The 26,936-nt window shown below is 37.2% G+C and overlaps 2 protein-coding genes across 5 annotated transcripts in view; one reads left to right on the top strand and one right to left on the bottom strand.

Moving 5' to 3' along the window:
- FYTTD1 (forty-two-three domain containing 1) overlaps positions 1 to 14,719 on the bottom strand; it is a 31,217-nt gene extending 16,498 nt beyond the window's left edge. Inside the window, exons 1-3 of the mRNA XM_037013075.2 lie at positions 14,497 to 14,719; positions 10,367 to 10,495; positions 2,463 to 2,611 (exon numbers count right to left, since the gene is read on the bottom strand). Coding sequence (XP_036868970.2) covers positions 2,463 to 2,611; positions 10,367 to 10,495; positions 14,497 to 14,599 — 381 coding nt within the window. The 5' untranslated portion in view covers positions 14,600 to 14,719. The remainder of the gene's footprint in view (positions 1 to 2,462; positions 2,612 to 10,366; positions 10,496 to 14,496) is intronic.
- Positions 14,720 to 24,910: 10,191 nt separating this feature from the next.
- RUBCN (rubicon autophagy regulator) overlaps positions 24,911 to 26,936 on the top strand; it is a 75,612-nt gene continuing 73,586 nt past the window's right edge. For all 4 annotated transcript variants that reach the window (XM_073231474.1, XM_037013106.2, XM_037013105.2 and 1 more), the window contains exon 1: positions 24,911 to 25,161. Coding sequence is in view for 3 of the 4 variants with exons in the window: in XM_037013106.2 (XP_036869001.2) it covers positions 25,097 to 25,161 (65 nt within the window). In the remaining variant the exon portion in view is untranslated. The remainder of the gene's footprint in view (positions 25,162 to 26,936) is intronic.

The raw sequence follows: 26,936 nt of genomic DNA, 5'->3' as shown, positions 1-26,936 counted from the left end.
CGGTTTATGTATATAATGGAATATTATTCAGCAATAAAAAGGAATGAAGTACTGACACATGCTGTGACATGTTCAACTTCAAGAACATAGCTGTATTTCAGACCATGTATGACTGTATGATTCCACTTATCTCAAATGTGCAGAAAAGGCAAATTTACAGAAGTCTATAGAAAGTAGATCAATGTTACCTGAAGCAGATGGAGGTATGATTATGAAAGGACATGTGATTTCTTTTTTTTTTTTTTTTTTGAGAGGGCATCTCTCATATTTATTGATCAAATGGTTGTTAACAACAATAAAATTCAGTATAGGGGGGGTCAATGCTCAATGTACAATCATTAATCCATCTCAAGCCTAATTCTCGTCAGTCTCCAATCTTCTGAAGCATAACGAACAAGTTCTTACATGGTGAACGAATTCTTACATAGTGAATAAATTCTTACATGGTGAACAGTACAAGGGCATTCATCACAGAAACTTTCGGTTTTGATCACGCATTATGACCTATAAACAATCAGGTCAAATATGAATATTTGTTTGATTTTTGTACTTGATTTATATGTTGATCCCACATTTCTCCCTCTATTATTATTATTATTATTTTTATTTTTAATAAAATGCTGAAGTGGTAGGTAGATGCAAGATAAAGGTAGAAAACATAGTTTAGTGCTGTAAGAGGGCAAATGTAGATGATCAGATGATCAGGTGTGTGCCTATGGACTAAGTATTAATCCAGGCTAGACAAGGGCAGCAAGACATCCACGGATGCAGAAGATTTCTCTCAAAGCAGGGGGGGTGAGGTTCTGAGCCTCACCTCTGTTGATCCCCAAATTCTCACCTGATGGCCCCCCTGCGACTGTGCCTGTCTTAGGTTGTTCCTCCCTTGAGGAATCTTACCCGTCTCTGGCTAACCAGTCATCTTCCGGGGCCATACAGGGAAATGTAAAGTTGGTAAGTGAGAGAGAAGCCATATTGTTAGAAAAGGTTAGCTTTTTACTTCTTTGCAGATTTATGCCCTGTGGCTTCTGTGCCCAGCACTTGTCTCGAGGTATCTTTACCACCTGGAGGAATTATGATACTCGGTAAATTCGATATGAGGCACGAATTCTATTTAAGGGTTGTAATTAGGAAGGAAGAAGAAAAGCTATAGATGTAGCATATGGAAGGAAACATGGGAGGATTGATTATTTCTTTGACATATCTTCTTGTAGAGTACCTTAAGTATGTATAGGTTTTAAACTACTAACTAATTTGCACACACATATTAACATAATAGGAATACGGTGACATAAACAAAGCAAATCTATAATTACCATCCATCTCCAGTGAAGCCAAGAAAACCATTTAGGCACCCTAGGCATTTGTGAAAATTTATCTATGATATGATGGATATTGTCCAATTGTACTTGAACAGTCTGAGAAAAATCAGACAAATTAAAGCAGCCCATTTCTGGGATCTGTGACATGTGATTTCTTTTTAGAGAACAATTTCTGCACAAAATTCAATTATTGTGATGATTGTATAACTGTAAATTTTCTAAAAATTTTTAATTGTACACTTAAATTCATTTTACAATATAAAATTATATTTCAATAACCTGTTAAAAATCACATACACACATGGAACATCAAGGACCTGTAAAATAATATTTTCTATTTGAGAATGGGCAAATTTGGATACACTTATTGACTGACAATGATTTTTAGTTATTAAATTTTTTATAGCTCCCAAGTACTACATAAAAAAATCAAAGCTCACTTTTTACAAGAGCCAAGATATGGAAGCAACCTAAGTGTCCATCAGTAGATGAATGGATAAAGAAGATGTGGTACATACATACAATGGAATACTATTCAGCCATAAGAAACAAATCCTACCATTTGCAACAACATGGATGGAGCTGGAGGACATTATGCTCAGTGAAATAAGCCAGGTGGAGAAAGACAAATGCCAAATGATTTCCCTCATTTGTGGAGTATAACAATGAGGCAAAACTGAAGGAACAAAATAGCAGCAGACTCAGAGACTCCAAGAATGGTTACCAAAGGGGAGGGGTGTGGGAGGGCGGGTAGGGAGGGAGGGAGAAGGGGACTGAAGGGTATTATGTTTAGTACACATGGTGTGGGGGATCACGAGAACAGTGTATCACAGAGAAGGGGCATAGTGGGTCTCTGGCAACTTGCTGCACTGGTGGACAGTGATGCATTGGGGTATGGGTGGGGACTTGATAATATGGGTAAATGTAGTAACCACATTGTTTTTTCATGCGAAACCTTCATAAGAGTGTATATCAATCATACCTTAAAAAGAATTCATTGAACTGTAGTACACTTATGATACAATTTCCTAAATGTAGATTATATGTTAATAAAAGATGACTTAAAAAAATCAAAGCTCATTCACAGAAATATTAATAATAAAGGAAAAAGGTATCTGACTCAAGATCAAGCCATCATCCTACCTTATCACTTAGAGGTGGTCGATTCATAGGACTAATTCCTTTTCGAATTCCAGTTGCTTTCCTAGCTGCAATGCCAGTGATAATTCCATAAGGACGTCTCTTTCCAGGCATTACTCTTCCTCTGTGGCTCAGACTATTCTTACCAAAACCTACAGGAGAGGGGGAAAAATAGAATGTCAGTCTAAGAATGCAACTGAGGGGCACACAGGTCACAGAATATTCTGTTTCTTAAAGTAAGGTGGAGAATATTAGTGTTTTATTTTTTTATTTATGCACAATTTATTATTTATATACATTTTTTAAATATTTCATTTTTAAAGAGGCAATAAACTGCATTAGAAAGGGTTCTGTTACTGTAATGTATTGCAAAGTACTAGAGGATTCACACATTTCCCCTTTATCCTCTCTTTGGTACTACTTTCTCAACAAACACGACAGCCTCAACTTTCCCTGTGCAATGTAGTGTCCACTAACCACACATGGTTACTAAGTACTTGAAATACAACTAGTCTGAATTCAAATGTAACAGAACAATGTACAATACTTCATTAATAATTTCATATTAGAAGTTATATTTTGGATATATTGGGTTAAATAAAATATTATTAATTTGTGGCTCACATTTTATATCTATAGAACAGCAATGATCTTAAGCAGAATTACTATCTCATTTCCCATTTACTTACATTTCAATCTGGCTTCTTTATTTTCAGTCCTAGTGTATTCAAACTGCTTTTGCTGAAGGCCCCAGTAAGTTCCAATCTCTGTGGTATGTGACGTTACTCACTTTGCTTTTCCATTATGTATCTTACCTATTTAAATACTTTTCTGACTATGAAAAAATAACATGCTCACCACGGAATCATGTAACACATTTTATAAACAAAAAGTACAAATAAAAAAATAAAGTCACCCATTATCCCACCACCTAGAGATAAACACTAACATTCTGTCTTTCTAGCCTTTTCTTTTACTTGCATACATACATTTTAATAAATTTTTAGTTTCAACTATTTTTAAGCAATTCAAAGAGTATCACATGAGGTAATTCACAATTTGTAGTACCAAATGCCTAGAGGGTAGACTGAGTCAATATACTAGCAACCAAATTTCATACTCTATGTACTATTTTGTAGCTACATTAACACTATATTGTATCACCATCATTATTATTATCATCAATATTATCCCATGTCTTTAATATTCTTTTGTTGCATTATCTTTAATCTGTCATACAAATCATTTCAGTTACTTCTAATGTTAACTTCTAATTTTAAACTATTTTAAATGGCATTCCAATAACACTACAGGTAACATTTTTATATACTTCTACCATGATTTTTTTTTTAATTGACCATATGTAGATCTTCTTTTGAGGAAGGTCTGTTTAAGTCCTTTACCCTTTTTTTTTTGGGGGGGTATCATTAATCTACAATTACACGAGGAACATTATGTTTACTAGACTCCCCCTTTCACCAAGTCCCCGCCACATACCCCATTAGTCACTGTCCATCAGCATAGTAAGATGCTGTAAAATCACTACTTGTCTTCTCTGTGTTGCACAGCCCTCTCCATGCTCCCACACACATTATACATCCTAATCATAAGGCCCCCTTTCTTCTCCCCCTCCTTCTCCCTCCCTTCCCACCCATCCTCCCAGGTCCCTTCGCCTTTGGTAACTGTTAGTCCTTTCTTGGGTTCTGTGATTCTGCTGCTGTTTTGTTCCTTCAATTTTTCCTTTGTTCTTATATTGCACAGATGAGTGAAGTCATGTGGTACTTGTCTTTCTCCACCTGGCTTATTTCACTGAGCATAATACTCTCTAGCTCCATCCATATTGTGGCAAATGGTAGGATTTATTTTCTTCTTATGGCTGAATAATATTCCATTTTGTATATGTACCACATCTTCTTTATCTATTCATCTACTGATGGACACTTAGGTTGCTTCCATTTCTTGGCTATTGTAAATAGTGCTGTGATAAACATAGGGGTGCATCTGTCTTTTTCAATTGGGCTCCTGCATTCTTAGGGTAAATTCCTAGAGGTGGGATTCCTGGGTCAAATGATACTTCTATTTTGAGCTTTTTGAGGAACCTCCATACTGCTTTCCACAATGGTTGAACTAATTTACATTCCCACCAGCAGTGTAGGAGGGGTTCCATGATTATTTTAAGATAGAAATTTCTAAAGGCTGAAATGGTGCATCGAAGAATAAAACAAATTGTTTAGGATTTTGATTCATATTGTAAAATCACCTCCAGAGTGACTGTATTTATATTTATATTCCCAGGAACATAAAGGTGCCACTTTTTTATATCACTGATGACTTTGAGTATCATTCTTTTCAATCTTTATTGCTTATTCTTTGAAAAACTATCTTGTCTCATTTGGTAGTTTCCTAGTGAGAATGAACATTTCCCATGTGTTTTTTTGGCTCTCTGTATTCTTCCATTCACTAACTGCCATGTTCTTAAGTCAGATTTCTAGGGTAAGTTGTAATATTCTTCAATGCTTTGATAGAAGAACTACATTAAATTTATAATTTTTCAAGAATTGACACCTTTACAGTATTCAGGAACACTGTATATTCGTTTTCTACTTATTCATGTCTTCTTTTGGCACTAAATTGGCTTGGTAAAGTTTTGAGCTTTTCCTCCCATAGGTCTTGTACATTTCTTGGTAAGCTCACTACTAAGTATTTTATAGATTTTGTTGTCAATCACAAAAAAAATCCCTTTTATAATAATTTTCATATTGGCATTCCTGTGATTATATAGAAAGCTACTGAGGTTTTAATTAATACCTTTCCATCAGCCATCCCACTGAACTCACTTATTAGTTCTATAGTTTTCCAAATGATTTTCTTGGGATTTCTGAGTGACAATCTCATCACCCAGAAATGATATTGCCTTCTAATAACTGCATCTCAAATTCTTTTATTTCTTAATGCAACAGTCAGAAATTCCAGAGAACAATGCTAAGTAACAATTGTGATATTGGGCATTCTTATCTTAATTCTAATTTTGGGGTATCCCCTATGATACTACACACCTGCAATATGGTAACAGGTCTTCTAACAGAAAAGTATCACAGTCAAACTAAAAGAGTTACAAGTTTTCTTTACCATAGGATTTCTCAGAACTAATGTGTGTGATGAATCTCTAAGGCAGGATAATAGTATATGTCATTCCCAAACTTATCTAATTCCAGCTGCTTTTGTATGGTGTACATATTTTCAAACCATAGTTCAACAAGACAGGAAAACTTATGTTATGATCGCTGAACCATTTACCAATTTAGTGCCTTTCAGCTCTCAATTCTCTCCTTACTACTAGTACTGAACAATTCTATAACAAGCTAACATGATGTTAAGCTCTGTCTGTAGAGGGTGCTGGACGGACTCTAGAGGAAGAAGGGGCTTTTCTTCCAGGTTCCTGTGTACATACACCTCAAGGCTTGTTCCTGTGGCATAGGACACCAGTGGCACTCATTATCCTGCCCCGCAAGCTGAGACTATAGTGAGGCAAGAGAGGCGCCTAGGGCACAAAATCTGAGTATAAGTTGATGCCTTTAATTTTGGGCCCTAGGCATCTGTCTAGATCTAGTCCTAGGCATCACTATAATTGGGGTTCTGATCATCTTCCAGTGAACTTAAGCTGCATCATCCCCACAGATAGCTTCCCAGATAGCAAGACAGCAACTCAGTATGGTGAGGAGTTCTTCTAGATTTGTTCCTTTCTTGGGTACTGCTCCTTAGTGCTACAGTACTGTTTTTATTACTTTTATAATAAAGAAAAAAGTGATAAAGATATAACTTTTTACATTTTAAAATCAAATTACTGCAACTCTTTCTACGATTTCCTTCTAGAATTACAACCAAAAGATTAAGTGTGTTAGGGGAACCTGTATATTCAAATTAAATCTACAACTATTTGCTATTTTCAATTGTATTAAATAATTAAGCAGCTCCCATTAATTGTGCTGGGTATTGTACTGAGTACTTGAATCTAAATGAGAACTTGATGAGGTTGATGCTAACAACTCAATTTTGCAGGTGAGCAAAGTGAGGCAAAGAACAGTGACTAACTAGAGGTCATACTTTGAAAACAGCAGAGCCATGTTCTAAGTGCAAGTCTGTGTGACTTCAAAAATAGAAACTTCTAAACTGTTATATGAAAACTAAAGAATAATAAAAGACAGAATGTAATTTATGGTACATTTCCAAAGGAAAAAATATTACTATAGAAAACATGGTCTTTCAGCTAGGTATTACAAATTGGGCAAGATGTGAATAGGGAGATAGACATGAAGTACAAGTACAAAGACATGGATGATCAAAGCATATTGAGAAACAGTCTAGGAAAAAGGATAAGAAGTGAATGGATGTGGTGGGCTCAAAACTGAGCTCTTTATGTGCGAATAAAGACTACACTTGACAAAAAAAGAGGGGTCACAGAATTTGTGATCAGATTACATCAGTGCAGAAGCAGTATCTTAGCCTGAATGGAAGAGGAAGAGAGAAGGCAGTCAAACCGTTTCAATGCTATTACAGCACCCAAACATGACATAATAAAGGACTGGAAGAGGAACAAAGAAATGTGAAGTATTCCAAAAGAATAAATTAGTACAGCAAACTGAAAGATTAAAGAGTAAAAATCCATTATTATACCAAAGTACTAAGCTTAGATGAGAAAGACTCATGGGAAAGTCTCATTAACAAATCAAACTGATTAAAAGGAGAAAAGTAAAGAACGGAATTCTGTTCTTGGAGCCTTCTATTTCTGACTGATAGAGTCATTGTTCTCATATTTCACTCTCTTATCTCTCCCTTATGAGGGTCTTCTTCTACCTTTCAACAAATTTCACTAGCTGTATAAGCTATACATCAATTTTAGCAATGGTTCTATTTTTCACCCTTTCACTGTCATATTTCATTAAATAATAAAGACCTCTACAAACTGCCCAAATTCTTTCCCTTCTCACACTCTGTAATGGCCTTATATTCCAAAAAGCACTCTGAAGAGTTGCTAAAGACATCATTTAATGCATAGTCTTTCCTTAGTTTTCATCTATAAAGTTCTCTTCTATCTTTCCAGAGTACCTTCATTCTCTTTACTTCAACTAGCTCCATGAAGGTCCTTCCACATTTTCAGTTCCACTAGAGCAGCAGTTTAACAGTGGGCATGTACAAGAACCACATACGGAGCTTTAAAAAAAAAATCCTTAGGCCCTATTTCTGCCAATTCTGGTTCAGAAGAAATGGAGTGCAGCCAGAACATCAGTCTATTTTATAAAACTCCACAGGTGCAACCAAAGTTGGAAACAACTAAAACTAGAAGCAAGAATTTTCATCTTTTCTTTCAATCTTTAGCCTAACCCCTTCATAAATTTCTTTCACATACACCCACTTGCCTCAATAATTTCTAAAGTCTGATCGCTTACATGAAGATTTGAGGAGAAATGTCGTGACACAAAGTATATGCAGTTATATTACTGGCTCTTCTACCTCTAAAAGAAACAGCATTCTCAAACTTCTTGTTCTCAGGAGCTGTCTATATTCTTAAAAATTACTGAGGACCCCAAAGAGTTTTTGTTTCTGTGGGTTTGTTTACTAATACTTACCATACTAAAAATGAAAACTAAGACATTTAAAAACTATTAATTATTTCATTAAAATAATAAACCCACTATATTCAAGGAAAACATTTTTAATGAAAAATAACAATTATTTTCCAAACAAAAATATTGCATAGGAAGAACAGCATTGTTTTGTACTTTTGCAAATCTCCTTAGTGTCTAGCTTAACAGAAGATACCTAGACTCTCATATCTGCTTCTGCATTCAATCTGTTTTATCACATGTTGTATAGACTCAGTCGAAAAGTCCACTGTACATTCATTAGAAGGTAAGAGCAAAAACACAGTTAATGTCTTAGGTATTACTATAAAAATTGTTCTAACCTTGTGGATCTCTTGAGTCTCTGAGATTCCCTAGGGTCCCTAGACAACACTTTGAGGACTGTTGCTGTATAGTATTCCACTACTCAAGTACATTTAAGTTGTTTGTACAAGTACTTAATGAGTGACTAAATTATATTTTGGGCACAGAATTAGAAAACTATTTACTTATTTGCTCAGCCATCAAAAATAATGTGTTGAATATCTGCCAAGGGCTTTCTGTCTTCCTCGTTCTCTTACCTCAGCCTAACATCCTCACTGACATTACAATGTGGAAATTTGAACTTATCCCAACCTATTAAAGCTTCAGACAATCCCGTATCTCTCTGCACATTCCGTGACAGCAGCAGCTGTTCTATTTTAGGCCCTGTCACATGTAACTGGAGAACACACAAGCACAAGTTCAATCTTGTAAGATTCTACACTGCCCCTGAGTATCATTTACCTCAAGGCTCAGATCATAACCCCCCATTTAAAAAAAAGCTTTCTGATCCTTCATGGATGAGATTCTATTTCACCTTATCTATTAAGTCACCACTGATTTTCTTAGCACAAAATCCCTATCTAAAGCCCTATGGTACTATCAGAATTTTTCTCATGACACTTCTCAACTCTATGTTTTCTATCTTAGCTCTGTTATTAGAAATTTCTTGAAAAGACTGAATCTTTAAATACCCTGAGAATCTGGTCAGTTCAAAGCATTTACCAGATATTTAACACATACTTATTTAGCATAAATGAATGTATTTCTGGCTTCTGTGAACTTGGAAATTATTTTAAAGCAAATCGTATACAATATATGTTGAATAACATTTAGAAGAAATCTTTAAATATAAATCACTGGAATTAAATAATTCATTTGCTATAGCTAAATACCTGTAATAAAATTTACTTGGTTGGGTTCAGCTGTTGAGGATATTATTGGGGAAGAATCAATTTTTTTGGTTAAGGTCTGATCTAAGTTACAGACATATTTTGAGGATAAGTTAGCATATTAGCCATTACACATATGGCTAATTATGTTCAACCCATTGGAGATTACTTTTTATGTTTTCTGGCACATCAGATAAAAATCAACTTAGGAGCTAATTTATCAAACATTTTTTTCATATGTGTAAAAAAGACCTAGAGTTTTTAAAATCTGAAGGTTTCTCACTGACATAATTGCTAAAAAAGTTCATGAGTCATATACAATTAATAGTGTTCAGTTACTGCCTTTAATCCGTTTAGAAACAAGATGGTTATAAATAAATAAGCTTCCAAATTACCAAAAATACTATATATGCAGAGTTCCAAGATCATTAGATCAGATCTAAAGCATTCAATTCTGAGTGTCACCTTTGGAGGATTTAACAAATCTTAAAGTTCCTGGATGACAAGATAAAGAGTCTAGAAGTCCTTTTCTATGCAAAATGGTAGCCTCCACATATTTTAAAGTTTCTAGTACAGAAAAGGGAGTCTGCTTTTTATAACACAATAGATTTAACAGGCAGGCATGACTTAATACAAATTAAGAGAATTTTTTTAGTATAAAGAGCTATCTCCAATAATGGAGTAAGTTTTTTGTGAGGTGCTATGCTCTTTGAATATATTTATGTAGTCATTCGTCAGACACACTGTTAGAGGAACATCTAGCTAGGAAGGAAATAAGACCTTATAAAAGGTAAGCTTCTTTATAATTGCATAGCCCTAAACACAAGTCAGACTATTTCTATACTGAGGTTACTTTAAAATAACTTAATGTTTTTAAGAAACAGTGTTATCATCTATTTACGACAACCTGAATGTTTACCAGATTTTCAGAATAAACAAAAACCTGAGAGTAAATAAATACAAATCACAAAGGGTACTGATACATACTTCATGTTTTAAGTATGTACTAAAGATTGTATATTATGAACCCACAAATAACAGCTTTTTATTAAAACTTACTTGCAAAACTTACCAGAATTCTGTTGGATTCCCCATCGTACTCTCATCCTGAATTGCCGAGCACCACTTTGCTGGAGTCTTCTATTTAGTCTCGGAAAATTCTGCTTCTTTCCTTCCCTTCGATTCAACTTGATGATATCATCTATGATAGTAGAAATGAGATGATTATTTTCATTTTTTAACTTAATGACTCATTTACTCAGTCTCATTTTCTAGTTGATAGATTGTCTATGTCCCTAACTTCTTTTCTACTTTGAAAAGCACTTCCATAAGAGGATAATAATAATAAAAAAAGCTCCAATCAGCCAATATATTCGGAGCACTGAAGAAAGGTTTTGTAGGAAAAGTTCAAATCTGTCCAAAGCAGATCTACCAATTAATAAAGAATTCTGTTATCCACAGTATTTCTTTCCCTGATAAATGTAAACAAGAAAAGCCTGTTTGCAAAAATTACTCATACTTACTTTCTTTAATCACAGAAGTTGCCAGTTTTTAAAGATGACCACCTTTCAATAAAACTATAGGCAGTCAAAAAAATAAAATATTCAATTAAAAGACTAAATTTCTAAATTCATCTTAGCTCGGCAAATATTTATTGGGCATATAGTATATGTAATGAATATATGTGGCAGGCTGTACTGTAGACTTGTAAATAGCAAATACAAAATTAAACAAGTACTATAGAGAGGGATAGTACAAGAAGAAAATACCATGGTTCTCCAATCCCCTAGCTAAGAAACTCAGGGTTATCTTATTTTTCTTTCTACACTGGTATTTTAAGCCTCACTGTTTCTGAAACCACTTTCAAACTGTCTCAAGGTAAATTCACAAACATTGCATTGCTATAGTATCACAAAAGAACAATGTGAAGTTCAGGAAACTAAATGTACTCCAGATTCCTATTTATATGTCTTAAAAGGTTACTATATAGCCAAACATACTAATTAAAGAAATATCCATTTCTCCAGAGTCCCAACTCCAATAAATTCTGATTATTGATATAGCAAATAAACCAAAGAAACTGAACATGGTCAAAAACTTAACACACTTCACAAAACTAATTAACCCCAGTTATTTTTTCCAAACTGTTCTAAACACAGTCTATAAACTCTATCAATATAACTAATCTTTCCTGAAGTCAAAGAAGTAAATAGAAATTATAAGGATCCTTTCTTACATATTACTACTCTACCTCACCAATCTGGCATCTTTAAGACTCTTAATCACATCCAAACATTCATATAATTCAAATCTCCCCAAATCTTTGTAATTTCTTGAGAGCAATCCTTCAAATACAAGAGTTCATGAAAGTTAGACACTAAAAACAAAAAACTTTTTAAATAAAAAGGTTTGAATAGCAGATACACGAACATGTTAAATTCCCAGTGAGCAGCAAGAGAACACTTATAAAGCTACTACTTCTGAAACACTTTCCTTTAACAAGTACTACTTACTCTTTAACAGAAGTCTGAAATTTCAAGAGCCATTCAAGAAAATGAATTTGGTCTGACTACTTAAAAAAAAAAAAAAAAAAGCAGAGTATAATTTTGATTAGCCAGGTTAATTTTAAAGTGGAGCATTATAGAATATAGAGAGAGCATTTATACGCTATACAAATTTTTATATTCTATATAAATTTGTAGTTAACTTTAAAAATTAAAAGTATACTTATACTCTATATAAATTTTTATATTCTATATAAATTTTGTTAATTTTAACTAAAAATTAAAAGTAGCAAAGCACATCAAATATAAATTACTGTTCTATATTTAAACATTTTATTATCCAAATATTCAAGTTAAATGAGCTATTGTGGCAGAGAGGATTCTTCCAATCTAAAAGAAGAAAATGGCTTTGTCCTAATTCAAGCTGTAAGTAGGGTAAATATCAGAAGAAAAACTAAATGCTTTACAGTGAGCTTTTGACTTTCTAAAAAAATTTTTGAAGTATAGTTGACAAACAATATTACACTGGTTTCAGGTATACAACATAGAGGTTCAATTACTATGACGAGGTATTTTTATAAAATAGTTTCTTCAATAATACTAGGAGTATGTACATAGAGTATATACAGTATGCATGGGGTATGTACTAACAGGTATTGTTCTCACACGTTTTCATATAATCCTGGTAGAGCCATGATTTAAAAATTAAAAACAAAATTAGATTCTAAAATCTCTGCAGATCTGATCAAAGGAATATTCACGAAGCATAATAATTGTTTAAAATAGGTATTACCTCTTAATCCCATCTCTGTAAAGTGTATTAAAGAAAAGGGGGAAAAAGGCACCTGACAATACGTTCTTGGAGGACAGAAGAGAAACTCTGTATTAGCTATCCACAGCCTTCACTTTTACCTTTAAAGAGAATTATCCCTGTTTTCTTCACTTGAACAGCCTATCTGCCAAAAACAAAACCAACTAACCAAAAAACCCTAAATACTAATGTATTGGTTATAAAAATACATGTTTAAAACTTTCTGCAACATCAGCAGCTTGGGGGTCTAGAGCCAGACTGAAATACTGGCCCCACCACTTACTTTGAGCAAGTTATTTAATTTCTCTATGCCTCAGGTTTTGTAAAATGGGAATAACCACCATGGTTTATATAGTGTGTATCTGTAAATATAGTGTTTACTGTGTAGCAGGTACTGTTCTGAAGTTTACATATACTTATTGACTCATTTAATACAGCAACCCTCTAAGGTAAATAAACGCTATTATTATCACCTTTTTTACAAATGAGGCACTGAGAAGTAATTTGCCAAAGATCATATGCCTAATAAGCGGCAGAAGCAGGATTTGAACTGAGTCTGGTTCTGGATTCCATCTCTATCCCTCACACGGTTATTATGGGATAAACCCAGTTAACACACATAAAACGCTTAGTCCAGGGCCTGGCAGGTAGTAAGCACTCAGTAAATACTTGTCATTATAATTTTTCTTGGCCTTAGCTCAGAGGATTCATTTCTTTAGAATCGACTAGCGGAGGAAAAGACTTGCGACCAAACCTGTTATTTCTGTTGATTTACTTAGTTCACATATTGCGTTCTGACTTGCAGCAACTACAAAAACCAAGACTTACCGCCTTTTGGCTAAAAACTCTGCAGATAAACCACAACAAAAGAAAAACACCGTCCGCCACAAACTACACGTCTGTATCCGTAAGTCGGGTACTTTTTAAATATCTCCAAAAACTTTAGGCCACAGACGAGCAGGCAGAGCTAACTACATCTCTTCCCTGAACTTGAATCCTGACAAAAGCGTAATCACTTTTAAACCTATCAAGCCACAAAGACTCGTGCCTCCGTAGTGCTCGGTCTGAACTTTTAATGGATCACCAATCCTGCTTTTTACATCATCACCAGATCACCTCACCCTCCTTACAGCGCGTTAGACTCCATGCTTTACCTGACTTCTCATCAATCCATGCACCAATCTCTTTAGGGTTTCGCTTCTTTTTTTCTAATGAGCTAACTTTGAGGCCTGAATAAGGAGAATGGGCTTTTTAGGCGTAGCCTAATAAAACATCATCTGATGAAGCCCTGACCTAGCGCTATTTTCTTCCTGACAAACGCTCCGGGGTCGGCGCCCGCTCGCGGCCTCGAGCTCTGGCGCCGGTCAGAAGCCGCCAACTGTCGGGGGCTTCGGTACGCTTCACGCACCGCGCCCGGTGTAGGCCTGGGCACAGTTAATGCCAACCGAACGCGGGCTAGCCGGGCGGCCGAAGAGCTTTCTTTAGGAAGGATGGCTTCGTCGTACCACTGCCGTCGCTCGCCTGATAACGCCCACACCGAACACACTTGGGAAACAGCAGAGTTTTCCTCACAAAGAGCAGGGTTCACCCATGAGGGCAGCGCCCCTCTAGGGACAAGGACGGTACGCACCCCTCGACCCTCCAAACCCCCGGCCAGCAGCGCCTCCCTAGCCCACCATTCTCTCCTCACAGTCCCCCCGAGGGGACGCCGTGCCTCAAGCTCGACCCCAGCTACCTCTCCCCGTCCCCACCGCCCCCACTTGGTTCCGCCCACCGCAAAACGTGATCGACAACTGCGGCCAACCGCCCCTTCCCCCCACGAACCGCGGCACTTGGTTCCACCCACACCCTCCCCCGACTCCAACTCCGTCCAACTCGGCTCCTCACCCAAAGACATATCAATTTTGTCGAGGTTTTCATTGCTGTGGGCTTTCGGCGGCAACAACGAGGTCGCCGTGGCGCCCACCAACCGGGTACCAAACCGGTTCATGGCGGGAGACAGAGCGTTGGAGCCGCAGCGGAGAAGGCCGGAGTCTGAGGCCTGCCACCTCCCACTCACGCACGCACACCAGCTGCACCGACGGAGCGCGCACGCGCGCTAGTGGCGTCCACGCTCTCCCACCCGCGGCGGCGGGCGGGGAGGAGCTACGGAGACGAGCGGCCAACGCGAGGGGCCCCACGCAGCGACTCGCTGCTAGCGGGCCTTGCTGGACAGGAGGAGACATTGCATCCTTTGCTCTAGGCAATTGCAAGGGCCGCTGTTTTTAGCAGTTGGTCCTTCCGCCCAAATTACAGGGAGCTGGACTTTGAGCACCTCAGAATCACACGGTTTAAATGAGGTCAGGTTCCTCCGTGTCATTAGAAAGGCCCCTTAAACTTTGGTGCACACGAACCTTTCACACTCCACTGCAGCGCAGCCTCTGAGGCCAGACCGACCTCGCGAGGGTAGGTTATGCCTTCCAGTTGCCCTCTCCCTGTCTAGCTCCTTCACCTGCAGCATGGGGAGTCGCCACATCTGGACGCCAAGCGAAGGCTGCAGTGACAATTCTTGTGTCACCTTACCAATAAAATTAAATGCTAACGTTTCCCGTATCTGACCACTTTTCAACCAGCACTCAGAACATTTCCAGGGTACTAGCTACTTTGTAAGACCTCATCTTCCCTTGGGACAGGGGTAAGTACCTCGGCTTATTTGGTTGCATTTTTCACATTCATTTGCGTTGGGAATTGATAGGAGGCTTAGTTTTCTTTCTAGTCATCCCTGTAAGAAAACTTAATTAGTGTTAGACGAATTCTTACAGAATAACTTCCTACCTCCTTCTCCTCGTCCAAAGCAACTGCTTTTGTGTGGAAGAATTTGGGTTGTGTCATCCTGTCAGCTTACAACTAGCTAAGACATTTGCATCTAAGGAAAAAAACAAGGGCAGGATTCCTGCCATTTGGAAATCTCTGCCACCTCCCTCCTTTCCACTTCCTAAAATTTTGTTTTGCATAGGTATCAACAGGTGGCCTTTCTAAAGCATCTGAACACCACAGTAACCTGTACTTCGTTTATTTCCCCCACCCAAGACAGAAATATGACCATATAAGAAAAGTGAATCAGCTGAGGATACATCTATGAAGAGGTATAGGAAACTTTAATGATGGAGAAAGGTTTGGACTCAAAAAGACCAAGAACAATATTCAGCATGTCAAGGACAGTAGCATATATATTCTTAGCAAAATGGGCTTGATTTTAGTACTATTCCACCCTGCAGCATCCATGCCTCTCCTGACTGCTAAGAACTAGGAAAACTGGGTTATAGAGATAGAAGTATCAGGGAGACCTAGGTTTTATTGAATGGTGCTTTTTTTTACTCACTTTAGTCATTCACTGTGTGAACGTGTGAGAGGCTCTGGGCCTCATACTCATCTTCAAAACAAGGTAGTATTGCTAAATATATGTTATACTTAATTATTTCTAAGATTCCTTACAGTTCTAAAATCTGAGCACAAGACCTTTTCTTCACACTGTCTTTCTCTCACTAGAAATAACTTCTACAATCTCTGCTTATTTGTGGGAGTAAAGTACAGGGAGGAATGCTAGGTTAAGTTCTTGATGTTATGGGAGAAAATTAATTTAAAGTTGGGATTCATTTTGTACTTCAGGTATTTATAAGACAGATAAAAAATCCCAAATATATGAAATCCCCACCACCAACGTATAAAGATTCCCTTTCATCCTAGTCGTCTCCCAAAAACTGAAACCCCATCCCACATCTCCTCAGCTCTAAAGGGAGTATGCCACAATATTTCAATAACCAATGCTGTCTGTCATGTTTCAGACCTTTAGATTTCCCCAAGGGCTGAGGGTCTTAGAGTCTCAGAGCCATCACCCAGATTCCAAAAGGAAAAAACAAGAAAATAAGAGACATATGGTAAGGATAACTCAGTCACACGCAAAACAGTATAAAACAAGCACCCTGCAACACACTGCAACAGCAAAGAGGGAGGCAAGCCAAGAAATCAGAACTGGGGCTTGACCAAGAAGTGATCAGCCAGCTACAAGGGTTGGAGTTAAAAGATCAACCCTGCAGTTTTCTGAGGCATGAAAGGCAGCCGGTTCATTTAATAATATATTAATTGAGCACTAGGTGTTGTAATAGGCCCTGGGATAAAATGGTGAGCAAGATGGACACAGTTCCTATGTTCACACAGCTTGCAGAGCAAAGAATATTTTCTGAGTACCTATTGTGAATAAGGCACCGACTGCACCCTGTGCACACAGCCTTTGTCTAGAGTACAACAATTGAGCAGCTTCATCTAAGTCACAGTAAACACAGAATTCAAGCAGCTGCCCTTTTTAGAGGCTTGATTTCATACAATGTAGATAAGAGAACATCTAGGATTGCCAGATGAAATACAAGACTAGTTAAATTTGAATTTCAGATAAAGAACAATTGTTTAGTGTAAGTTTGTCCCAGGTTTCAGAGAAACAGCACATTTTTTTTACACAATATGTTGCATGCAATATTTAGGATATATTTATAGTAAACAATTATTCATTGTTTATCTGAAATTCAAATTTGATTGGGAATCTTACATTTTTATTTGCTAAATCTGGCAATGTTAACATCACACTTTCTATTAACACGTTCTGGCTCTGTACAATTTGCGTAGAGCTCCACTTTCTCTCAAAGGTAAGCACAACTTGTACTTATTTCACCCCTTAAATTTTCTCATTAATTTGGTATTTCTTTTAAGGCCCCCTTTTTTCAACTTTATTGAGGTATAATTGATGCACAATAAAAAAACACATTTAAAGTGTGCAATTTACATAGGTATACAGTATATATACCTGTGAAAACATCACCACAATCAGAATAATATATCCATCATCCCCAAAAGGTTTTACATTAACTGATTTTTTTTCAAATGTTGAACCACCTTTGTACTTCTAGGATAAACCTACTTGGTCATGGTATTTTATCCTTTTTATGTATTGTTGGATTTCACTTGCCATTATTTGTATAGGAAATTGTTTCGTTTTCATAAGCGATACTGGCATGTCATTTTCTTTTCTTGTAATGTGTTTGTCTGATTTTGGTATCAATTCTTGCTTTTCAGAAGATTTTTAGAATTCATATGTTGATGTAATTTGTATTATACTGATATAATAAGGGAGTTAGTTAAGATTTGTCTTGTGTGTAGGTATAATAGTTATTGGTTAGATATATCTATTATCATTATACCCAACTCTCTTAAGGTACTTGTACATACAGTACAACTTTTCTTCTCTTTTCTGCTTAATTCTTCTCATTCTACCCTCTTGGCCACTGTTTTCTGGTGCCATAGCTGTTCGCCACTTTGCTATACCTTCCTATACTTCTTTAGTGATGCCCTTTTCCTTTGTTCTAAGCTTTTCTAGCTGATTCTTGTCTTCTGTCTTTTAATCTCAGGATTTACTCATTCATTTATTTAAACAAAACAGTTTGAGTTCCTACTATGTGCAATAGACTGTGCTACAGGACAGTGATACAGCACAGAACTCTGACAGGCAAGGTTGCACTTATAGCTTGAGGTGTTACTGGTCTCCAAGTTCCTGACCATCATTTTTTTCTGACTAAGGAACCTCCTCTTGGGTAGACAGGGAAACTTGAAGGGGAATTCTTCCTGGACTAAGGGATTGGACCTCTAGTTCACTCTTTGTTAGGCCTTGTCTTCTCTGGGCAGGGTACAGGTCCTGTCAACCACAGGTTCTAGGTCAACTCACTGAATAACTGTGGAATTTTCTAAAACTACACACAATTTCCCCCTATTCACGTAAAGATAGTTTCTTTTAAGAAATGTATCCTCCATTCACACTTGATAGGTTGATAGTCTATGAAGGCTCTGGAGAGCCAGGATTCTAGGGGCATGGGGCCTTTAGGTATCTTCCTGTTACAGAAAATACTGGAAAACCTGGACTGGGTCACTGACAGGGAGAACCAAACAGCACTCGGGGGTCTTGTTGAGGTTTTATTTTACACTGGTGGGCTCAGAGGGGAGTAATCTCCCAAGATCTGAGCCCTGAGCACAAGCAAGGGGAGCAATTCATGTAATTTTGATATGTGGCATTTCGGCATGCACAGGGCACAAGAGGAGCCTGGAGGAGGGGAGGAGGGAGCTGGCAGTGCTTTGCCAACTGGAGGGAAAAAAGCGGTTTGCTGACCTTGACAGCTGTGTTGAATATTTTCCTTATCATTCCTTCTCCTGATGCTCCTCTGTTTGCCCCTTGGCCTCTCAGCTCCAGAGTGAAGAGCCCAGGCTGGCCTAAATTCTCATCTCTCTCTTTCCCTCAGTAGAGGACCCCTTCTCTTGGCCCAGTTTTATCCAGCTACAGTGAAACAGGGACATGTTGAACATTCCTCAAATGTGTTAAGGTTTTGCTCAGTCCAGAAATAAGATTTTTAAAGTTTTCATTAAAACTTCCTAAATTCTGCCTCACCCCCCCCTGTTTTGAGAGAAATCTGCATCCGTGGATGTTTTAAGGCCCTTGTCTAGCTTGGAGTAACACATAGTCTACAGGCACACACCTGATCATCTACAATTGCTCTCTTACAACACTAAACTATGTTTTCTACCTTTATCTTGCATCTACCTACCACTTCAGCATTTTATTAAAAATAAAAATAATAATAATAATAAAGGGAGAAATGTGGGATTCACATATAAATCAAGTATAAAAATCAAACGAATATTCATATCTGACCTGATTGTTTATAATTCATAATGCGTGATCAAAAACCGAAAGTTTCTGTGATGACTGCCCTTGTACTGTTCACCATGTAAGAACTTATTCACTATGTAAGAATTCGTTCACCATGTAAGAACTTGTTCGTTATGCTTCAAAAGATTGGAGACTGATGAGAATTAGGCTTGAGATGGATTAATGATTGTGCATTGAGCATTGACCCCCCTATACAGAATTTTATTATTGTTAACAACCATTTGATCAATAAATATGAGAGATGCCCTCTCAAAAAAAAAAAAAAACTTCCTAAATTCTGAATTTGTATGCATTGCCCATGACTGGCAATGAGCTTTCCTATACAAGTGAACAAATAACCCCATAGTAAATGCCTGAAGGGGGTAGAAATGTTGCTGTAAAGACAAAATAGAAACCAGTCAATTAAAATTGACAAAATTCTTCAAAAGCTTTTTCATCCCAGCCAATATGAACTACTATAAGCTTTTATTAAAAGAAAAAAAGAGAGCAGGGGGAATAAAAGAGAATTTTGGTAAATCAGATAAAGTCAGTGAATTAGTCATTTGGCAACATTAGCTAAAGACTACTGAAAGTGCAACCTGTGGAAAAGCAGAAATTAACTTCAAAATATATTAAAAACTAATCATTATAAATGAAATTTCCATGTGAAACTAAAATTTTGGTTATATCGATTGGGATGCAGCCATAGTAAAGCAAAACCATACTAAGATCCTCACCTATTTTCTGAAGGATTTTTAAAATCCTTGTCTATTTTCAAATCTAGAGAAAGGTTGTAAAAGTAGTGCTGTACCTATATATCCTTCACCAAGATCCACCAGTTATTAAACTGTTGCCACACTTACTTTATCTGTGCAGATGGTCCCCAATTTAGGATGGTTTGACTTAGAATTTTGAACTTTCTAAAGGTGTAAAAGCAATACGCATTCAGAAGAAACCACATTTCAAGTTTTGATCTTTTCCCAGACTAGCATTAATGTCATACAATAGTCTCTTGTGAGGCTGGATAGGGCAGCAAGTTGCAGCTCCATAGATGACAGATAGATATATTTAGAATCGTTCTGTACTCATACAGCCATTCTGCTTTTCACTTTCAGTACAGTATTTAGCAAATTACATGAGATAGTCAACATTTCATTATAAAACAGGCTTTGCATTAGATGGTTTTGTCCAACTGTAGGCTACTGTAGGTGTCCTGAGCATGTTAAAGGTAGGCTAGGCTAAGCTATAATGTTTGGTATAAGTTAGGTGTATTTAAATTTTTTTCATTTATGATATTTTCAACTTATGATGGGTTTATTGGGATGTAACCCCACTGTAAATCAAGGAAGATCTGTATATGGATAGATTTGTTAATAGTTTTATTTGTTTTTATTGGACAATCTGAGAGTAAGTTGCAGACAGTATGACAACAGAATATATCTCTAAGGTTATTCTTTTAAATAAGCATGCTAAAATGATCAAATCCAGGTAATTTGACATTGATGCAATTCTATTCTTTGGTGTGTAGCACATTCTCAAATGTTACCAATTACTGTAATAAATAAACAATTATCCTTTACAATATTTTTTCCCAATCTAAGATCCAAGCCAGTTTCACATGTTGCATTTCTTTGTCCTGCCTCTTTTGTCTGTAATCTGAAAAAGTTTGTCAGCCTTTCTTAGTTTTTATGATATACATTTTTTGAAGACTGAAGGCAGTTGTTGCATAGATTGTCCTTCCATTTTGGTTTGGTCTTATTAGTCTGTGATGAGATCAAATTATTCACTTTTATCAGAAATACTACATAAGTGATGTGTCCTTCTCAGCACTTAACCTCAGGAGGTACATGATGTCACTTTGTCTTACTGGCGATCTTAACTTTGATCACTTGGTTAAGGTGATATCTGCCAGATTTCTCCATTGTAAAGGTACCTTTTATTTACTCATTTATAATGAATAAATCTTTGGGGAGATAGATTAAGACTATGTAAATATCCTGTTGTGAAAAAAATTTCACTGGTGACTTTAGCATCCATTGATGATTCTTACCTGAATCAATTATTACTATGGGGCTATAAAGTAAGTGATTTTTAACTCTGTCATTCCTCTACATTCATGTGAAAAAGAGCTCCCCCACTTTCTTCCTTCCTATTTCTATTTATTTATTTGCACACTTATTTGTGTATACATATAAGTTTCTGTAGAAATTCACACACTCATTGTGTGTAAAAAAATTCTCTTGTGAAAAGCAAAGGTGAAAAGAATGTAAGGGTTGTGTTTACCTTTGGAAAAAGTAGATATGTATACATATCATTAATTAACTACTTTTGCTGCTCAAATTGTTTTTAACTTGGCCAGTGGGAGATATCCCTTAGCTTTTAAAATTTGAGTTTTTTAAAAAAATGCTGCTAAGATTAATTTTAGTAGGTAAAATAAAACACATTCATGACTACAACTGATATTTGTTGGATATATTCAAGGATTTCTTAAAACCAAATTTTTGGCAAATAGGTACATGTAATGAGTTTTAAAAATCCATTATTTGAATAATTGATTCTCAAGTGAAACTGGCTTTCTACCAGTGGTACTCTAGGACCTATTACTGTTTGTAAAATATAACATCCTGGTGGGCTTGTAAACAAATAGATTGAAGACCAAATAAACTTCTTCAGGATTTTTGACTTTTAAAATATTGATTCAGCAATCCATTGTTCAGTAAGGCCGTTACAGTTCTGTGACAGTTGTTGAACGCTGATGCTAGATTTGTTTGCATATTTGACAATTTTTTTGCATTTGTGCCCCAGATGCACAAAATAGGATTAATCCTAATCTTGGTTCATGACAGACTCATCATTTTCCATGCATAGCTTGTTTTCATTTGGTTAGTTAATTATGTTAAATAACTGATTATAATTATGATTTCATAACTAATTCATTTTAAAACTGTGTACCTTGAAATCTACCACTCAAAACAAAAGCTAGAGAAAAACAATAACCCTATAATCTAGCAATTCCACTTCTATTAATGTACCCAAGAGAAATCATTGCTTATATATACGAGGAGATATGTAAAAGAATATTCACTGCAGCACTGTTTCCAAAAGTGAAAACCTGGAAGCAATACAAATGCCTATCAGTGAAAGACAGCATGAATAAACTAGTGTACTCACACAATGGACTGTTATTTAGCAGTCAAAATCAATTAACTATAGTGACACATAACAATATGAATAAATCTTATCAGTGTAATATTAAGGAAAAAAATAAGGTCCCAAAGAATAAATATAGCTTAATACCCTTTTAATAAAGTTAAAACACAAAAATTTTTTAAATAATACTTTTTTAGGAGTATAGATAGATGCAAAAAAACTATATAAAAAAAGAGAAGCAGTGAAATCATAAACAAAGGATTCAGCATATGGCTGCCTGGGGTAAGGGAAAGCATAGGGCTGGGACAGAGGCATATAGGTAGTGTAGGTTATTGTCATACTTATTAAATGACTGCTTATTTATTTTACATGTAATATGTCCAGACTTGGACTGCCCTAATATAAGCTTGGACATACAAATTTATAACCCAAAGACCACATTTAGCCTTCAGACTTTTTTGGCCAGTGTTATGTTTACATTTTTATTGAAGTATAGTTGATAATACAGTATTATATTGGTTTCAGGTATAAAACATAGTGATTCAACAGTTATCTATATTATTAAATCCTACATTATTAAATCCTATCAACATAGAACAATGTTACAGAACTACTAACTATATTCTCCATGCTGTCCTTTCATCCTGGTGCTAATTTATATTACAACTTGGACATATGAGAAAAATCCTGTTTTTCAGAACTATTACAACAATTTTAGTTTTAGAATTTCCTGATAAAGCTTTTATGTATACATTTATTAAGGTCATGTGGCATTAATTTGGGATTATAGTGTATGCTAAAAGTGAAGTTTACACATTTGTAGGAACAGGAGGTACTGAAATCCCAATGAGTAACACTGGCTCTTTCTTAAAAAGTATAGCCCTTTAGTAGGAAAATATGAAAATTTGAACATGGAAGTTGGAAATGATAATTTCACTGAAAGGCGCTTTCATTTCACTTTACAGTCACATAAAAAAAGCTTTCTTAAGTTTGAAATTTCCTGAAAGTCATTTATTATCTTTAGTAAAGTAACTAGTTTTGCATGGAATTAACTTAGATCCCTCCCTCAGAGTACTGCTGATTACTGCTTTACCTTGCTCTAATCCCAAACTCCTTGCTCCCTACAGCCACTGCCCTAATATAGGCTTGGACTTACAAATTTATAACCCAAAGACCATATTTAGCCTTCAGACTTTTTTGGCCTGTGTTATGTTTACATTTTTATTGAAGTATAGTTGATAATACAGTATTATATTGGTTTCAGGTACACAACATAGTGATTCAACAGTTATCTACATTATTAAATCCTATCAACATAGAAAGATGTTACAGAACTAGTGACTATATTCTCTATGCTGTACTTTCATCCTGGTGCTAATTTATTTATATTATGACTGAGACTTTGTGTCGCTTTATTCAATTCGATGTTTACATTTTTAAAAATTTGTTCTCAATATTTCAAAACTTGGAATTGTGATTTTAAAAATTCCAGCCTCTACTGAAAAATCAGAATATCTGACAACTCTATGCCCTTCTGCTCTTTTGACATTTAATTGTAGCTAAGGTGGGACTTTCCTTTTTGGATGAGGCATGAGGTTTTCATGAATTTCAGACAGTTTCTGCCATTCTCCTACAACTGGCTCACTTCACTCTTTGTCAGTTGCCTGCTTGGCCCCTATAGGCACTTCCAACCTGCCCTTATCCAATCTTCTGCCCTTACCTTCAACATAGTACATACTCCAGTCCCTCTCCACATTTTCAAAAGTAGCTTTCTAAGCAGGTTTGATCAAACCACCTCTTGGTTTATTCCTAATTGCTCGCAGGATAAAATAAAAACTTAGAATAGTACTTCATGATCTGGTCCACCTGCGCACGCACACCGTTCTGTTCACCACCTCTTCCTAGCTCTGATTACTGCTCAGAGCCAGCAGTTCCCAAAACATCACTCAACTCTTTCTCATCCTTAAAAACTCTACTCTGACATCAATCCTCCAGAACACCTTTCCCAAAAGCCTTTCCCTGTTGCTCTTCCTTTGTAATCCCAAAGAACCTGTACTCCTCACAGTACGTGAGCTCTTCATTAAAATGCTTGAGGTCCCCCAAACACTACCCAGGAGGTATTAAACCCAATAGGCTGAAATGGGGTTAGCCGTGCTTGGATTAAGCCTGGACTTCTGACTGAGTCTGGCCCCAAGGATGAAATGTGACAGAGAAGTGTGGAAGGGTCCCACAACAGTAGGGACTCCTGAGACTAGCGTTGGCAGGTGTCTCAGACCCTGTTGCCCGCCGGGTGCACACCCGCAAGCACGCCATTAGGGTGCATCCGCCCCGAGCGCGGCCTCGGAATTGGATAGGGTGGCGCATGCCGGGAGGAGCGGTCGAAGTGCTTGCTGGGAGTTGTGGTTCTTGGAGCCGGAAGTGGGGGTGGCGGGGACTGAAGCCGCAGCCCAGGCAGCAGTCTCCTTCGCTGCTGTCAGTCTGGGCGTAGTGCATTACCCTGAGCCTACCCGCCGTGGGTTTCTCCGCAGTTTCCGCGGGGCTCCCGGAGCCCTGAAGGGCGAAGCGGCAAGGACGCCTCTCTTGAGAGAGGAAGCGACATCGCAGCCCCGGATGCGTCCGGAGGGCGCGGGAATGGAGCTCAGCGGCTCTGAGGGACTCCTGCCGGAGGAGAGCAGGTGGGCTGGGAAGAGGCCGGGGAGTCGGGGGAAGATGGATGCGCGGAAGCACCGGCAGGCTTTGGAGGGCTCGGAGAGCACGAGGGAGAAGTGCCGGGAGCGACATTCCTGAGGGCAACTGCTGTGGACTTGTTTGGGAAGAAATTCTGAGAAGGGGGACGGACAGGGCGTGGACAGGACGGACGAGGAAACGGGTTTAGTGAGGGTGAGGGAGGGTGGATAGGCAGTGAGTGGGTGCAGACTACAAGACTGCGGGATAGAAGGTGAATATTGAGAAATGCTGTAATGAGAATTTATAGGCCGGAGTGTATAGATAAGAGTAGAGCACAAGAGTGATGCCCTGAATGTAACTTGCGTTGACAGCAACTGGAGCCAATATTGAGAAGGCTGGGAGCAAAAGTTAGGCGTTATGAGTGGTTTGGAAAGAAGCTTAGGCAAAGATGAGTGTGAGAAAGAAGGCGGGAAGGAGGGCCTGTGTATAAAAGTGGAACGATTGTAATGGCAATGGTGTGGGGGAGGGCGCTTCTAATTAGATTAGAAATTGTGTGTGTACCTTTAGTTAATGCTGGATCCACGTCAGAATGTCAGGATCTCTCTGTTATTTCTTTTTCATCTGCAAACTCTTCACTTCTCCACATGCAACTAAGCAACTTCCCATTTATTTATATGGAACTGTTGCTATCGAGTTCATACCTTCTAGAAATGAGAGGATTTAAGATTTAAATACCTACTTTGACTAAATGGTGACTTGTACTCTTTCATGGTACTTTCCATATTTAGGGTTTGCATCACTAATAACTCTGGTCTAAACCTCTTAGGAATCTGGAATGGTGACAGGATAGAGCAGAAATGTGGCTTAAGAGATTCTTGTTTGACTTTTAAAAACATTGAGATAAATGATGGTTTCAGGAGCAGCTGGGTTCTGGAGACTGGAGGTAGAATATTCTACCTCCAAGAAAATAATCAACAAGGGAAAATTAATGAGATGTTGTCCCTGGGTGAAGACCTGGCTGTTTTTAAGGGTGGTACTCTTTTATGTGCACAGTTAGCTTGTGGCCTGCTGTACAAAACCTGAACTGACTAGACTTTGAGTTCTTGCCTGAGTGCTCTGAATGATGTGTTCAGTGAAACTGAACATCTTACTTCCCTTTTCCAGTTTCAGTTTCTGCTTATGTATATTTGGCTATTTATTCTTCTTCCAGATGTCTGGCTATTTATTCTTCCTCCAGATGTCCATAAAAAGGTCCCATGTAATTATAAACAAATGTTAGGATTAATTTTATTTTCCTCTACCAATTAATGTGGGAGAGACTAGGTTGGAAATTAAAGTTCAGATTCCCTCCCCATCTAACTGGGTTAGTTAGTTATTTAATGTATTTAACCAACACTTGCTTACCATGTGCCAGGCATTGCTTAAGAGCCTCACAAATACTAATTTATTTTAATCTTCATAACAGCTTGAGAGAGGTGCTAATATTATCACGTTTTAACAGATGAGGCCACTGAGACACGGACAGGATAAATAACTTACCAACATCATACAGTGAAACCCAGGCAGTCTGGTTCCAGAGTATGCACTTTTAATGCTTACACTGTGCTGCCTCTCACTATGCTAATATACTTGGACAAAGAAATGTATAATATAGTGAATTTTATAGCATCCTTTGCCTGTCATTCAAGCAAGTAACCTTTGCAGGTTATCTTTTTTTCTGTTATTCTTAACGTGCTTGCCTCTTAATCAAGGAACTCTAGTCAACACTTAATTTCAGTGGTTT

The sequence above is a fragment of the Manis javanica genome, chromosome 3 (assembly GCF_040802235.1).
Source record: "Manis javanica isolate MJ-LG chromosome 3, MJ_LKY, whole genome shotgun sequence".
NCBI lineage: Eukaryota > Metazoa > Chordata > Mammalia > Pholidota > Manidae > Manis > Manis javanica.
The sequence above is the reverse complement of the archived record's forward strand: the minus strand, read 5'-3'. Positions and strand labels throughout refer to the sequence as shown.